General features: G+C 43.8%; 2 protein-coding genes across 4 annotated transcripts in view; one reads left to right on the top strand and one right to left on the bottom strand.

Moving 5' to 3' along the window:
* Window positions 1-4194, top strand: part of REV1 (REV1 DNA directed polymerase) — a 100263-nt gene extending 96069 nt beyond the window's left edge. For all 3 annotated transcript variants that reach the window (XM_034757972.1, XM_034757970.1, XM_034757973.1), the window contains one exon: window positions 3767-4194. In XM_034757972.1, the coding sequence (XP_034613863.1) occupies window positions 3767-3878 (112 nt within the window). In that variant the 3' untranslated portion in view covers window positions 3879-4194. The remainder of the gene's footprint in view (window positions 1-3766) is intronic.
* Window positions 4195-7507: 3313 nt separating this feature from the next.
* EIF5B (eukaryotic translation initiation factor 5B) overlaps window positions 7508-13629 on the bottom strand; it is a 67100-nt gene continuing 60978 nt past the window's right edge. Inside the window, exons 22-24 of the mRNA XM_034757969.1 lie at window positions 9997-10135; window positions 9159-9320; window positions 7508-8295 (exon numbers count right to left, since the gene is read on the bottom strand). Coding sequence (XP_034613860.1) covers window positions 8188-8295; window positions 9159-9320; window positions 9997-10135 — 409 coding nt within the window. The 3' untranslated portion in view covers window positions 7508-8187. The remainder of the gene's footprint in view (window positions 8296-9158; window positions 9321-9996; window positions 10136-13629) is intronic.

Raw genomic sequence — 13629 nt, 5'->3', positions numbered from 1 at the left:
CACTCAGTTTTCTCCAATCTGATGTCACTCAGGTTCTTGAAAGATCTGGACAGGTTATATCCCTAAGTAAAGGAACCTGTCCCCCTTGAGGATTAAATCTGATGTTAACAAGGTTGGTGAGTCCCCACTTTGAAGTGCTGGCTACATGTTCATTGCTTCATTTTTTGATGAAAGTAGCCTTTTTAGTGGTGATTATCTCTGTGAGGAGAGTTGGAGAATTGCGAGACCTGGTAGCTGTCCCACCTTATACAGTCTTTTATAAGTACTATGATCACATCCAAAATTTCTGACTAAAGTGTCTCATTTCCACATCAATCAGGCAATATACTTACAAACTTTCTTTCCCAAGCCCGATGCTCGTAAGGTTGAAGTGAGATTCCGTACGTTGTATGTTCAGCGAGAGTCTTGTCTTTTTACTTGAACAGGACTAAACCATTCAGGTCATCCTCACAACTGTTTGTGACAGTTACGGACAGGATGAAGGAACTTCTAGTCTCAATTCAGAATCTTGCCATGCATTGCCTCCTGCATATGTTTATGCCACGACATTGCCAATGTGTCTCCACTAAGCCGAGTGGTATCACAGTCGACGCGACTGCAGGTGGCTTCTGCAGCTTTTTCTAGCTCAAGTGCCTATCCAGAGCTGCAAGTTTGGTCATCGGTACATGTCTTTGCACCTCATTGTGCCATATCTCAACATTCTAGAGATAATGCCAGGTTCAGATGTGATGATCTTGAATCTTTTTTCAGGGAAACTCTAATCCACCTCTGGATTGATCTGCTTGAGAGTCACCTGAAGTGGATTTCCCACTGATTAACTCTATGATTTGAGCAAGTCACTTAATAGTACCTCAGCTTTTCCACCTGTAAATTGAAATAATACCTACTTCACAGGGCTGAGATCATCAGATAGGCACAAAGAAATGCACAATTTTATTCAGTTATGCCTGTCTGGTTAGTGTATGTCAATTAATTAGTTTATACTGTGGAAATTAAGAGAGCAGATGGGTATTTTATATAAAATTCTTAACAAAACTGGCATAAAATCCCATTCAGTTTAAGGAAAAACAGCTAGTGACATTCTCTGGCCCCTGTATACCAGGTAAAGGAGACAGAGCAAGATAAAGAGCCCTGATTCTGACCTGGGGGAATTTCATCTGCAGAGGAGCTGAGGAAGACATCTTCAGGATGTCCTAAAGGACTTCTTTGCAAATCCTCACATAGGGAGTATACCGGAGAGTGACAGGGAGTGGGAAAACCATGGGATAGAGCTGCAGCTTGCCCATGTACAGGCTGCTGTAATTTAGGCAGCCCTCCAGGGCTATCTAAGTTGCACTGAAAGCCACTCTGACCCCTGTAGCAGCCCAGAATCAGAAAGTTTTAGTCACTTTGGGGCTGCTCCCTCCTCCAGGCTCTGAGTTCTTTTCAGCATCTCTTACAGATGCAGCACAGAATCTCTCTGTTTGATTTTTGGACAGCTTTCTGGGTCCTAACCTTTAGTTTACACCTTTCTTCCTGGATTTTAAATACTACAGAGGCAGCTTGTACTAGTCCATGGATCTCCAGGGTTTGGTCATGCCTCTTCTGCCCTTGCACTGGTGTTTCAGCCTCCAGCCAAGCACCCAATGCAACACGCCAGAGCTCTGTGTAAAAGTTGAATTGCATTCTTGTAGGAAAAAAGATGCAGTCCAAATGTCTTGGTGTGAGGGAAGTGTCAGGATCCAGAAATTTATCATTTAAATTCCTTCATTATTGGGGGTAAGGTTGTGAGAGAAACAGGTTAACTGGTGACTATCTATAAATTGTAATTCTAATGGTAAAAATGCTGAAATTTGTAAAAGTTGCTGGGAAGTTCTTTTATATTTGGAGAAATATAGTCCTCTGAACTTCAGAACAGCCTGAGCATTACCTAAGGTTGTATTGATTATAGACTGGACTAGTGACACCCCTGTTATTAAGGTTGCCTGACGCTTCCCATTATAAGACCCTGTTTTCAGTTGCTTATAATTTTGACAGCCTGGGACAGAATGGAAAATTTCAGCCAAAACAGTTCATCTGTTTCCAAGACCAAGGCTAGGGGAAAATAAGTTTTTCTTCATTGTTGAAAATATTCTGCCAACTTTTTTAAGCTCTAGTCTGCTTAAATCTGCCCAAATATGGACAAGTTATAAAGCCTTTGAAAAAGCAGAGTTCACAGGTGCTCAGTAGAGACTTGCTAGAGCTTAGCTAAATTCTCTGGGGCTTCTGTCCTCATTGAGCATGCTTGAGCCTCTCACAGCTCCTATGTGTGATCAGAATGTGCATGCGTTGCCCCACAGAGCAACTAAGCAAGCCCTCTCCAGACTAAGGACTCTCCAAAACTGGACTTTCCCCATAATGGCTGCTTTGGGCCAGAGTGGGCACTGGAACTGAGAACAGGGAGACTCACTTCTGGGCATTCTGTGACCTCCTTTTGGCAGAAGGGAGGAGGAAGCCATCTGATTCAAATGCAGAGGGGATAAAAGACGGACATCTGGCATTGTGGGGGAGAGTTTGGGGAATAAATTGAGACAGATGGGGAGTGGAGACTGGGACTGGAAGCTAGCAAGGGGGGCTGGGACTGGCTGGGCAAGGAAGCTAGGTCTGAGGAGGGGAATGGGTGAGAAGACTGGATGGTGGCAAAACTGAGCTTGGATGAGGAATCTGGAGCTGGAAACCAGTGGGACAGGTTGAAGGAGGTGGGCAGAAGGGAGACAAATCTGACAAGGAGCTGGGGCACAGGGAGAGAACCGAGACTGACTGGGCAAAGACACTGGGCCAAGGAGCAGAGGCAGGTCAGGATAGTGAGATTGAATGAGAAGGCTGGGGATGGAGACTAGGCTGCATAATGGGGAGGGGGAGAGGGGGAGATCAGGAAGTGGAGGCTGGGTGGGGAAAGATGGGACTAGAATTTACTGGGCAATGAGACTGGGTCAGGAACTTGGGGAGTGGAGATTAGGACTAACTAGGTGAGGAGAATGGAATGGGATGAGGAGTCAGTGATGGGATAGAGGCAGGTTGGAAGGGATGGTGCAGAAGGTGTCGAGCTTGGGGTAAATGGGTACACTCTGTCCATTAGTGTACACTCCACTCTAGAGTTTGGAATGGAACACAAGATCCCTGAATTAGTCACCATTCCTCTGTCTCAGCAAATATTTGTGAAACCCATTAGCAAGGTCTCTCATTCTCCTTCTTGCTGGTCTTAGCTCAGTGGCAGAGGTCTATGTGGATCTAAAAGTTTCAATGCTGCTGATGAGCCACAGGGGTGTGTCAGTATGATGCCACATCATGGAATTTCAGGGGTTGGTTTTGCTTTTTTTAAAACATAGCAAATTACATACACAAAAACTACATTAAGAGAACATTATTAAGGTAGTAAACTCCGAAGTTAGGAAATGCCAGAATTAAGATCTTGTGCAACTTTAATTCAGCAATCATGTAATTAAAGAATATATTGTAATGAATATGCGTAAAGGGGCCAAATTAAGGTTGTACCGGCATAATTCTGGCATAATTATTAATTCTTAATAATGATCTTTTAACATAGTTTTTTGTGTGTTGTTTTACTAAAAACTAATCCAAACACTGTTTATATTGAGCTGCTGTGATTCATGTCTAGTGGGATCTTTTCTCTTTGGATATTGAAAACAAACTCTTCCCAAAGCATCCTGTACTGTAATACACAGCGACCTGGGAAGGATGACTGTTTTATTGTTCTAAGCATGGCTTCCTTTTCCCCCCCCCCCAGGTTAATGCAGCAGTCTGTGGAATCAGTTTGGAATATGGCATTTGACTTCATTCTTGACAATGTTCAGGTGGTTTTACAACAAACTTATGGAAGCACATTAAAAGTTATCTGAACTTAACTTGTAATAAAGAGCTTGGTGGGAGCCTGGAGCTCTCCGACAGCTGGGCCATAAGTGCTTGTGAGGTATTTGCAAAGTGCATGACAGTAAGGCTCTGAGTTTTTATAATTTTCAATTTCTTTTTAAACAAAAAAGTGTTTTGTACATTTCTTTTCAAAAAGTGCCAAATTTGTCAGTATTGCATGTAAATAATTGTGTTAAAATTCTTTTATTGTAGTATAGAATCTATTTGCAAAATGTTTGTTTATAAAGTTTTATGGATTTTTACAGTGAAGTGTTTACAGTTGTTTAATAAAGAACTGTATGTATATTTTTGTACTGATTCCATTTTGTCAGTGCTTCAGTTTGAATATAGCTAACCCTTCATTAAAGCTGTAGCTTTGAGTCATTTTACTAATCTCTGCAGTGGTAAGTGCTTATTTAGTTCTCTCAAAAAAATTCCGGTGAGAGAAATCCATGAATCATTGTACCTGTTTATATACAGTAGTCTAGAATACATGTGATTGTGACAGCTTAAAATCACAGGCAGTGCTTTGGGTTGAATAATTTATCTTTCTTGCCTTTGGGATTATAAAGCCAATACCCATAGAACTAATGCATAAACTGTGTTCTGTAAATTTGTAGGTCCACAAAGTATGAAAGCATAAGTCCCATACATGCTGTAGTACACTCTTAACTACATTGCACATAAAACTGCTGTGATTTCTGTGGCCCCATTCAGAAAATCCAGGGTTAGCATACTTGGGACCTTGCTGCTCACTTCTTTTCCCATGATGGAGAAGGATCAGACTGAGGCACGCATGGGTAGCTCAGAAAAAAACTGGAAGGGCACAGAGAGAGCTCCTGGCAAGCTCAGCTCAGCTCCCACCCTAATCACTTCTCAGGTTTTTCATTAGGTGGGAAGTGCCCACTGTGGGGTTTCAGTAAATTTACGATGTTGTGGAGTATATTACCTTAAAACAGCTACCAAACAGCTATGGGGGATGTTTCCATTGTTTGGAGAGTGAAAGTCATGCAGTGAGCACAAAATGGTAGTTCACTGCAACAATTAACACGTTTTATACAGGTCTGTCACATCTTGCGCAAATTCAGCTTTACACAGCTGGCAAAAACAAAAAAAGAAAAATAATTTCTAGTGCGAGCAATTCCACCTGCCATTACACTCAGTTTAATTTTGACTATATGCAGTTTTCGCTTTACGTGCTGACAGTGGAACGTAACCCCAGCGTAAGATGACAGACCTGTATGGAACCTGACCCAAATAACACAATCTATGGCTATGGGATGAATTTGCTTATTTAAATGTAAAGAATGTCTGCAATTCAGGGCTGAAAACTAATGCTATCAGATGATGCATTTTGCTTAGTAAATATTTACTATTGTCATTGCTCAGTTGCTGCAGCATAGTTTCACAGATTATGAAGGGTCCATAATGATCATCTAGTCTGACCACCTGCAGTAACACAAGCCAAAGAACCTCACTCAGTAATTCCAAAGCCAGAAGGGACCATTGTGATAATGTAGTCTGACCACCTGTATTATGTAAGTCCTAGAACTTCCCCAAAATAGTTCCTAGAGCAAAGCTTTGAGAAAGTTACAGGCTGGATGCAATTACCACTGAGGAAAAAAAATCTATGCTATCTGACACAATGCTGCATGTGCCCCTTGCTGTGCAATAATGTAAAGGACAGCACAGCCCTCCACAGGCGATGCTCTGGAACTGCTCTGTATGAAGCCAGTCAGGATTCTGGGGGAGCCTCCTATCTCTGAGCATACTGTCTCCAAGGCAAGAAGCTTACACAGCATTGATCTTCGAGCATTCAGCATCCCCTTCCACATCGTGTGCTTCCCTCAGCATATCTGCCCAGGCAGGGCTCCTGGGCAAGCTGGAGGGTCCTGCATGTCAGACATAATTCTCAGCCAGCTGGTAAAACAGGTTTATTAATCAACAGAAACACAGGTAGGACAGAAATCAGTGACTTTCTGCCAAGTCCATCTTGAGAGTCCTGGGCCAGACTCCCTATCTGGGCTCTAGTGTGTGTGGTGACATTATATATGCATCCAAAGAAGTGGGCTGTAGTCCACGAAAGCTTATGCGCTAATAAATTTGTTAGTCTCTAAGGTGCCACCAGTACTCCTGTTCTTTTTGTGGATACAGACTAACACGTCTGCTACTCTGAAACCTGTCATTTCCTATGCTAGTGCACTAGGCCCACATACACCAAGAGTGGAATGGACAGGTGGCAACACATGTCAAAGAACAATGGTTACAGAACTGATTAGTAACAGGTTCCACTTCCTTCCCCCCTGTAAAGGTAAATCTATACTCATGTTTATGAAAACACACCCAATGACATCAGTGGGAGAACCACTGGACTGAGAGGTGAACAGATCTTAATGTTATCAAGCTCAGACCATAATGAAATGTAGCCCTTTCCAGAAGTGAGCTTGAAAGTCCTGCAGGTCTTTTTTTTTATTGGTGGTGTTGCACTTTTAATTATTAAAAGGTGCTTGCTTCTGGGTCCACTAATCAAGAATGCATTTTTGTTCAAGCCATTATAGTCCAAAATAATGTGTCAGGGAACAGTAGTTAAACCAAGATGCCCTGTAATGAGAGTTCCTCCAACCCTTACCAAAAAAAAAAAAAAAAAAAAATGGGGAGAGGGGGCACCAATCAAGCCAGAGCTCTCTATCTTCAGAAAATAGCTCCACTAGCAAAAATGTGAGTGGCTTATAATACTGAGAGCCAAAATCACAGTTAAAAGCAAAAGATGGCTTTGACCTACATTACTGCCACCAGAATTTGTTTATTCAGGTTAACAGTTGGTTGCATAGCAGCTTTCCTCTGAACAGTGAATGTCAAACTGGAATGTGGGATTCCATATTTCAAGTTAGTTTTAGGAATATGCTGATAAATATGAGAATGTGACTTGTACACCTGTATTACTTTATTTCCATTTATAAGATTTTAGCTGAGTGTTTGACACCTTGTAAAGCCTATATACTCAGCAACAGCTGAAAAATTCTAGCTGATCTAGGCTAGATCTAACACTGTAAGCTGAATGCCCTTTTTAAGGGGAACAAGCGGAACAAAGTCAAGGCTACCCACAATACAGACTTATTTCCAGCTACCACACAGTCAAAATTAGCAGGTGCATTTTGTGCTGGGTGAATCTGCCATCAAGTCCCCAGTTGTTGAACCAGTCAATAACTTTGCTGCAACACCTAGAAGTTTGGCTCAGCCGCAGGAGATAAAGCACACGTTTGCTTTGTCTGCCTATCAGGACATGTTGTTATGCCTACTTAGCCCCATTCTGAATAATGGCAAGAAAACAGAATTTCTATCCAAACTTATTTCTACCAGAGCTCCTCTGGCATTACAGCACATGGTGTGGTGCTTTAACCTAAATCAGGAACATTTTATTTGACAGCAATTTTTTTCTCTTTGTGGGTGGGGTCTGGCAGCACCGCAGGAGAGATATTTGGTGGTTTCCTTCTTTAAAATGATGGACCTGTAAAATTCTGTTACCTTATCTGTTGGTACTACAGCTGTAAACTTCACTTTTACAGAACAGCCCATCAACAGATGCTTTATTTATTGAAACAAATTCTAACAAGAGGGCTAATATGTCCATTTCCTTTATTTGTGGCTCTGCTTTGTACTGATTACAGATTAAGTTGACTTTCATGAACTGTACAAGCAACTAAAGGTGGCCAACTGTGCTTTACATCATTGTTTCACACAAAGCAAATACAGAAATATATGATTACCTAATTTTCTATTTAAAAAAAATTCCTATAGGCACAAAGCAGAAGAACGGTGGTGGGGGGGGAAAGGAGGGGAAAATCAAAGGGGGAGAAAGAGGTATGCATAAATAAAGAAGTATTTCTTACATCAAACATGTCCGAGAACCAAAGTCTGCAAAAGTTTGGTTAATCAAATACTGCAGTACTGATATCAATATAAAAGTGAAAGTTTTAGTTCTGTAATAAAAATTCAATTTTTATTTATTTGTTGATTAGGGGAGTGGGGAAGGGCAAACTTTAAAACAGCAGCCACTAAAAGGGAAGGGCCGTGGGAGAGGTGAACAGGCACAGTGGAACCGTGGGGACATGTAAATTGACCACTGTCAAACCAGTGTAAGTTTCTTGGTTTCTCATGGAAAACATTTTATCCACATATTTTCCTCCCAAACATAAGTCCAACAGTCTCTTCAATACTCTGACTTCGTTGGTGGTTTTTAGAACAGGAATAGTGAGTAATATTCCAGCCTGCCCATTGCTTTTAAAAAAAAAAAAAAGCCTAAATTATTTCAAACACTTTCTTCAGTTCTACAATAAGCTGCCAGTCAGACTTCTGCATTTCATCTCTGAACCAGTTCTTCAGGGCATCAATGGACTGACGACTAATCTGCAAGTACATAACATATGAATATTAGAAACACAAGTGTTTTAATGAAATTATTCCCCACAATATTTAAGGTAGTGTGGTCTAGAGAATAGGGCACCAGGCTACATGTGAGGAAATCAAGGTTCTAATACCAACTTTGCCCCGACCTACTGTCTACCTGGGCAATCCACTTTGCCTCAGTTTCCCCTCCCATCCTTTGCCTATCTTGTCTAGATTGTAAGCTCTTTGGGGCAAAGACTGTCTCACTATGTTTGCATAGTGCCTAAAACAATGGCACTTTGTACTTACTGTAATATAAATGAAGTAGTTTTAAAAATCTGAGATCAGAGTAAATTAATGATCAGTGTTTATACCTTGCCCCCCCAAAAAACAGACAAACTTCAGCGGCTAGTATTGAACATCCTGGCAGTTCTGTCCAGAGTGCTAACTGGGCAAAGCTGTACATAGACAGTGACGCACTACAGAACACTGTATGCATTCATTCACCACATTGAACATACGGGCCTCTCCCCTACAGTCCTTTGCTCTTAGCTAACTTATTTCCTCTGTCTAAGAAGGAAGGATGATGCAAGATGTATTTAGTTAGTGTTTCATTCCTTTGGTGATGCAAGTTTGCATTCTTAATAGTAATAATGCAAGAGTCAATGTCGGTGCCACTAATGTCAGGAAATCCAGATTTCTGCGTGAAGCTGAGCTGTACTAAACGTGCCATGCAATCAGTCAGTGTGCCCCACTAGCATGGGGGTCCAGTGCTGAGAATTTTAGAATTCCTCAGGCTTTCAAATTCAACCTCCACTTCAAGCCAAGTTACCAACACGCCACCAGCCTTAAAAAAGTGCAAGTCTCTGCTAGGAAATTTTTACCTTACTGACTAGGATATCTGTCGCTTCAAAGTGTCGTCCATACATTTTAGGCGATTCACCAGGAATAGGTTCTATTTTCACACAGACTTCTTGGCCTTTTTTTGCAACATCCACTTGTTTGTGGTTCACCTCAATACTTGTAACTATTCCAATTTCAACAAACTGTAACACAACGTAGAAGCTGTTACACATCCCAAAGGAACTTCTGTCCACACAGCTTCCCCCAAATCCCACCACCATTCTGGGGCTTCTCACAGATGCACAGAAAATAGAAAATTTACTTTCAAGGCTGCTACTGTAATATGTCCCTCCAGTAGCTATCTCAGAGTTTTACTATAATGAGAGAGCACCACATACACATTTACATTCACTTCTCGAATTCTTGAAGTATCAAAAACCTAATTTTAAAACTGACTTGGAAGATGTAACTTAGTTAAATTTTTTTAAAAAGGTGAGTTTACTTCCTCCTGCTGCTAGCTGGCAAAAACTCAGTTTTGATCACTACAATGTAGTGCTGCACCACAGAACTGTGCTGGGGGAGGACTCCAGTAATGCGGCCTCTCAACCCACTCCTTAGCCTCATGCTGTTTGTTTTCTCTGCTACAACCCAAGGTTACATCATCCAGCATAGGCACATATGTTCACTCCAGGCCATCCTCCAACCCTGGCCTATCCTTAGAAAAGAGGCTCATTTTAGGGGAGAGAGCAGCCCCCAGAGAGATTCTGTCCTTTTGGGATGCATATATAACAGCTTTTGAGGGAACTGAATGTTGTCCTGCCAACTTCATCAGGCCAAAACTCTTCTGCTCATAGTAGAAAGATGAGAACGCTTACTTACATTTTTGCTAGGTACACACATGAGAGTCCCCTGCTTCACCTGGCCTGCTTCCACCACTACACCCATCACTATTGGGTCACGAGAGTTGAAAATAAACTGAGGGAGTATTTTCATCTTGCAAGGAAATACTGCTATATGCCTAAGAAATTACAGGGAAGAGGCATTTTGAAATAATGTATATAATGTTATGTTTGGACACATACACACACTTTAGACACATTTAATTATTTTAAAGGAGAATATTCACTGAATGTGAACAAATTCTGAACCATTCTAGTTGAAGCAGATCATACAGGAGAGTAGCTTGTGTGAGCTTTATTTTGACTAGCTTCAACAACAAATGAAAGTAATTATAAGAATACCGATTAAAATACAGTTCTAAAAAAAAAAAAAAATAGAAACAACATTGCAAGGGTCTCATGTTTGTCACAATGACCCCCAGAAATTTACTCATTATACAAATAAAAAAATCTCATCTTTTTAACTGCTAGCCCTGCAAACTCAATTTGAGATCTGAGAGGCAAGCTGGGTTCTTGCTTGTTTGTACAACACCAGCACTATTGATTCTGCAGGTAAAATGCTGCCCTCAGTTCACCTCTACAAGCTTTGGATGGGGCCATATTTGTTTAACCAAAGTCAGAAATAGTCACAAACTGGAACTTGGTTAACAAGTGCATAAAATGTGCAAGAAGAAAAAACCCCGCTCACTCAGGCATTGCTTTCCTGAATCTGCAAGAGTAACCAAAAAGAACAGTTAAATTGTTTTTGTCACTTGAGCAAGCAGAAAGGATTCCAAAACCCCATACTCCAGAGGGAATTCTGCATGGAGGTGGGAGATCACCCTGCAGCTCCCTCCCCTTCTTCTGGGGCATGGACTCAGCAGTGAGGCTACACCCGGACAAAGTGCACTGGCTGGGCCTGCCCCAGAGGTCCGTGTGCCCGTGTGTGTGTGCGCGCGTTGCATTGTGATCTCCCACCTCCATGCAGCCATTGGCCTGTACTACCCACTGCCATGCTGGAGCTGCCACATTTATTTATTGACAAATAAAATTTGCAGAATTTTTAATTTTTTGGTGCAGAATCCCCTCAGGAGTCGCAGGTGAAGCAACTCACCAGGGTAACCAGCCCCACGACAGGCGCACCAGGTGTGGGCAGGCAGGCTCAGCCCAACAGGATCTAAGTGTGGTAGGGCTTAGTGTGGGGGATCCAGGTGTGGGTTGAGAGGGTTCTGTGTGGGGCAACCTGAGAGTGGGCGGCTCAGTGGGGGATCTGGTTGCACAGGGGCTTGTTGGGGGGTTCCAGCTGCAGGGGCAATGGGATTCTGCAGGGAGGTCCAGGTGAAGGTGGTTGGGGATCAGCAGGGGGGGGGTCTGGGTGGCTCAGTGAGGGGGGTCCGAGTGCTGGGGCTTGGTGGGTGTCTCAGTGCAGCTGATCGGGGCTCAGTGGGGTAGTGGTCTGGAGGCAGAGTTAGGGGAACAGATGAAGGGGGGTTGGGCAGACCGGGGAGCAGCTCCCCATAGTGATCCCTCCCCCTGTGTCTGAGGAGTGATGGGGGCAGGAAGTGAGGGGGAGGGTGTGGAGCCAGGGGAGGTTTCTGGAGGTGGGTCTGACCCAGACCTGGTCCCTGGTCCCAGCCGCTCTATGCAAGGGAAGTGCGCTCCTCCCTCATCCCAGTCAGGACTAGCAGCTGAGCCCAGTGCAGAATATGAGGCACCATGCGGGGTGGGGCTGGGGAGGGCCAGGTGCAGGGGTGGCACTCGCCAGGGTGGGGGGGCTCAGGTGCAGGGGGCAAGGCTCAGTAGTGCGGGCAGGGGCGGTCCAAATGCACAGGGGTTGGATCCGGGTGGATCTGACCTAGCACCGGCTGGGGCATCCTCAGCCCTCTTCCTGCAGTGATTTACCTCTCAGTCAGCTGCTTTGGGCACCCGACATGCCCGCACTGCTGGGAAGGAGAGCATGACTGCTCTTGCAGCTTCCCTTTGCTTCCCCATCAGAAAGTCATTTTTCTTCAGGGAAGCAAATAAATCTGTGGGGGACAAGATTCTGCACACGCGCAGTGGTGCAGAATTTCCCCAGGAGTAAACCCACAGCAGATCTGAGTAAGATGACGACGTTACTCTCCTTGTGCAGTAACATCGGTTCTTCGAGATGTGTGTCCCTGTGGGTGCTCCACTGTAGGCGTGCTTGCTTCCCTGTGCTGCTGATTGGAGAACTTCAATAGCAGTGTCCGTTAGGGCTGCACATTGTACAGTCTCTTCCAATGCTGCATCACGAGGCTAGTCAGCGTGCATGGGTACTGTCACTCTGAGTGCTTCACTGTAGGTGACTCCTGAGCTATACCCCTTCTGGAGGGCTGGGACTTCAGAGTTGGGTCAGTTACAGATGACAAAGTCAAAGATGACATCAGAGGTGTTGTCCCCAGTGACTGTATAGCGTTCTGCGGAAGTGTGGACTGACGCCCATGTCACCGCTCTACAGGGCTCTGAGATAGGGACATCATTGAAGAAGGCAACAAATGAGAAGACGACAGACTTTGTGGCATGTGTATGAACAGGGCATGGAAGGATCATGCTGCGAATTTGGTAGCACTGTCGGATGCAATTCAAGACCCCCTTAGAGAGCTTTTGGGCAGATATTGCTGAGCCCTTGGATCTGTCTGCCATGGATCAGGAACTTCCTGCAAACCCTTGTCCTGTCAGCAGAGCCCTGGCCTTACACCTTGACATCTCTGGTATGTAGTATAGCCTCCCTGTTGTCTTGGTGAGGCTTGGAGTAGAAGACTGGAAGGTGGATCAGTTGATTCATGTGAAAAGAAGAGGTTACCTTAGGAATGAATTTTGGATGCAGCCTGAGCGTAACCTTGTCTGGAAAAAATACCATGTAGGGAGGATGCGCCACCAGAGCTGCTCTCTCTCCTATTCTCCTGGAGAAGGTAATCGCTACCAGGAAGGCCATTTTCATAGACAGGTACGTCTGTGAACAGATAGCCAGGGGTTCAAAGGGAGGCCTAGTAAGAACTTCCAGTACCAGGTTTAGGACCCACATAGGGATAGAAAATCAAGGTCGAGGGAAGAGGTTTAATATTTATATCCTTGCGGAATCTTTTAGTGGTTGGGTGTGACAGCACTGAATACCCCTCTACAGGTTGGTGGAAGGTTGTTCGAGATGCTAGATGGACCTTAAGAGAGATTTGGGATAATCCTGACTTTTTAAGGGTCAAAGCATAGTCTAGTTTATGTGAAAAAGTTGAGGATGTTGGGGAGATTTGTTCTGAGAGGAGGTGCAGAATGGCTGGGAGGGAGATTAGCGGGCATATCACGAGCTCTGACAGATGGAGTACCAGGTTTACCTCAGCCAAGTAGGAGCAATCAAAATCATGAGAGCTCTGCTCCTTTTTATTTTCAACAGTAGGGGAAACAGAGGGAAAGCGTCCCATGGGAGGAGAGCAACACCCAGGGAATGGAGCAGTAGCGTGGACCTTTCTTGTTCAGCTAAGTGGCAAACAGGTCTGTGAATGGTCATCATCTGGATAGGTCGTGAAGTACTATTGGGTGTATTTCCCCATCATGGTCGTGTGGGAATTTGCAACTGAGACTGTCCACTATCAAGTTTTGTGTGCCTGAGAGGTAAGCC

Source organism: Trachemys scripta, chromosome 1, assembly GCF_013100865.1.
Source record: "Trachemys scripta elegans isolate TJP31775 chromosome 1, CAS_Tse_1.0, whole genome shotgun sequence".
Lineage (NCBI taxonomy): Eukaryota > Metazoa > Chordata > Testudines > Emydidae > Trachemys > Trachemys scripta.
This window is presented reverse-complemented; position numbering and strand designations above follow the sequence as displayed.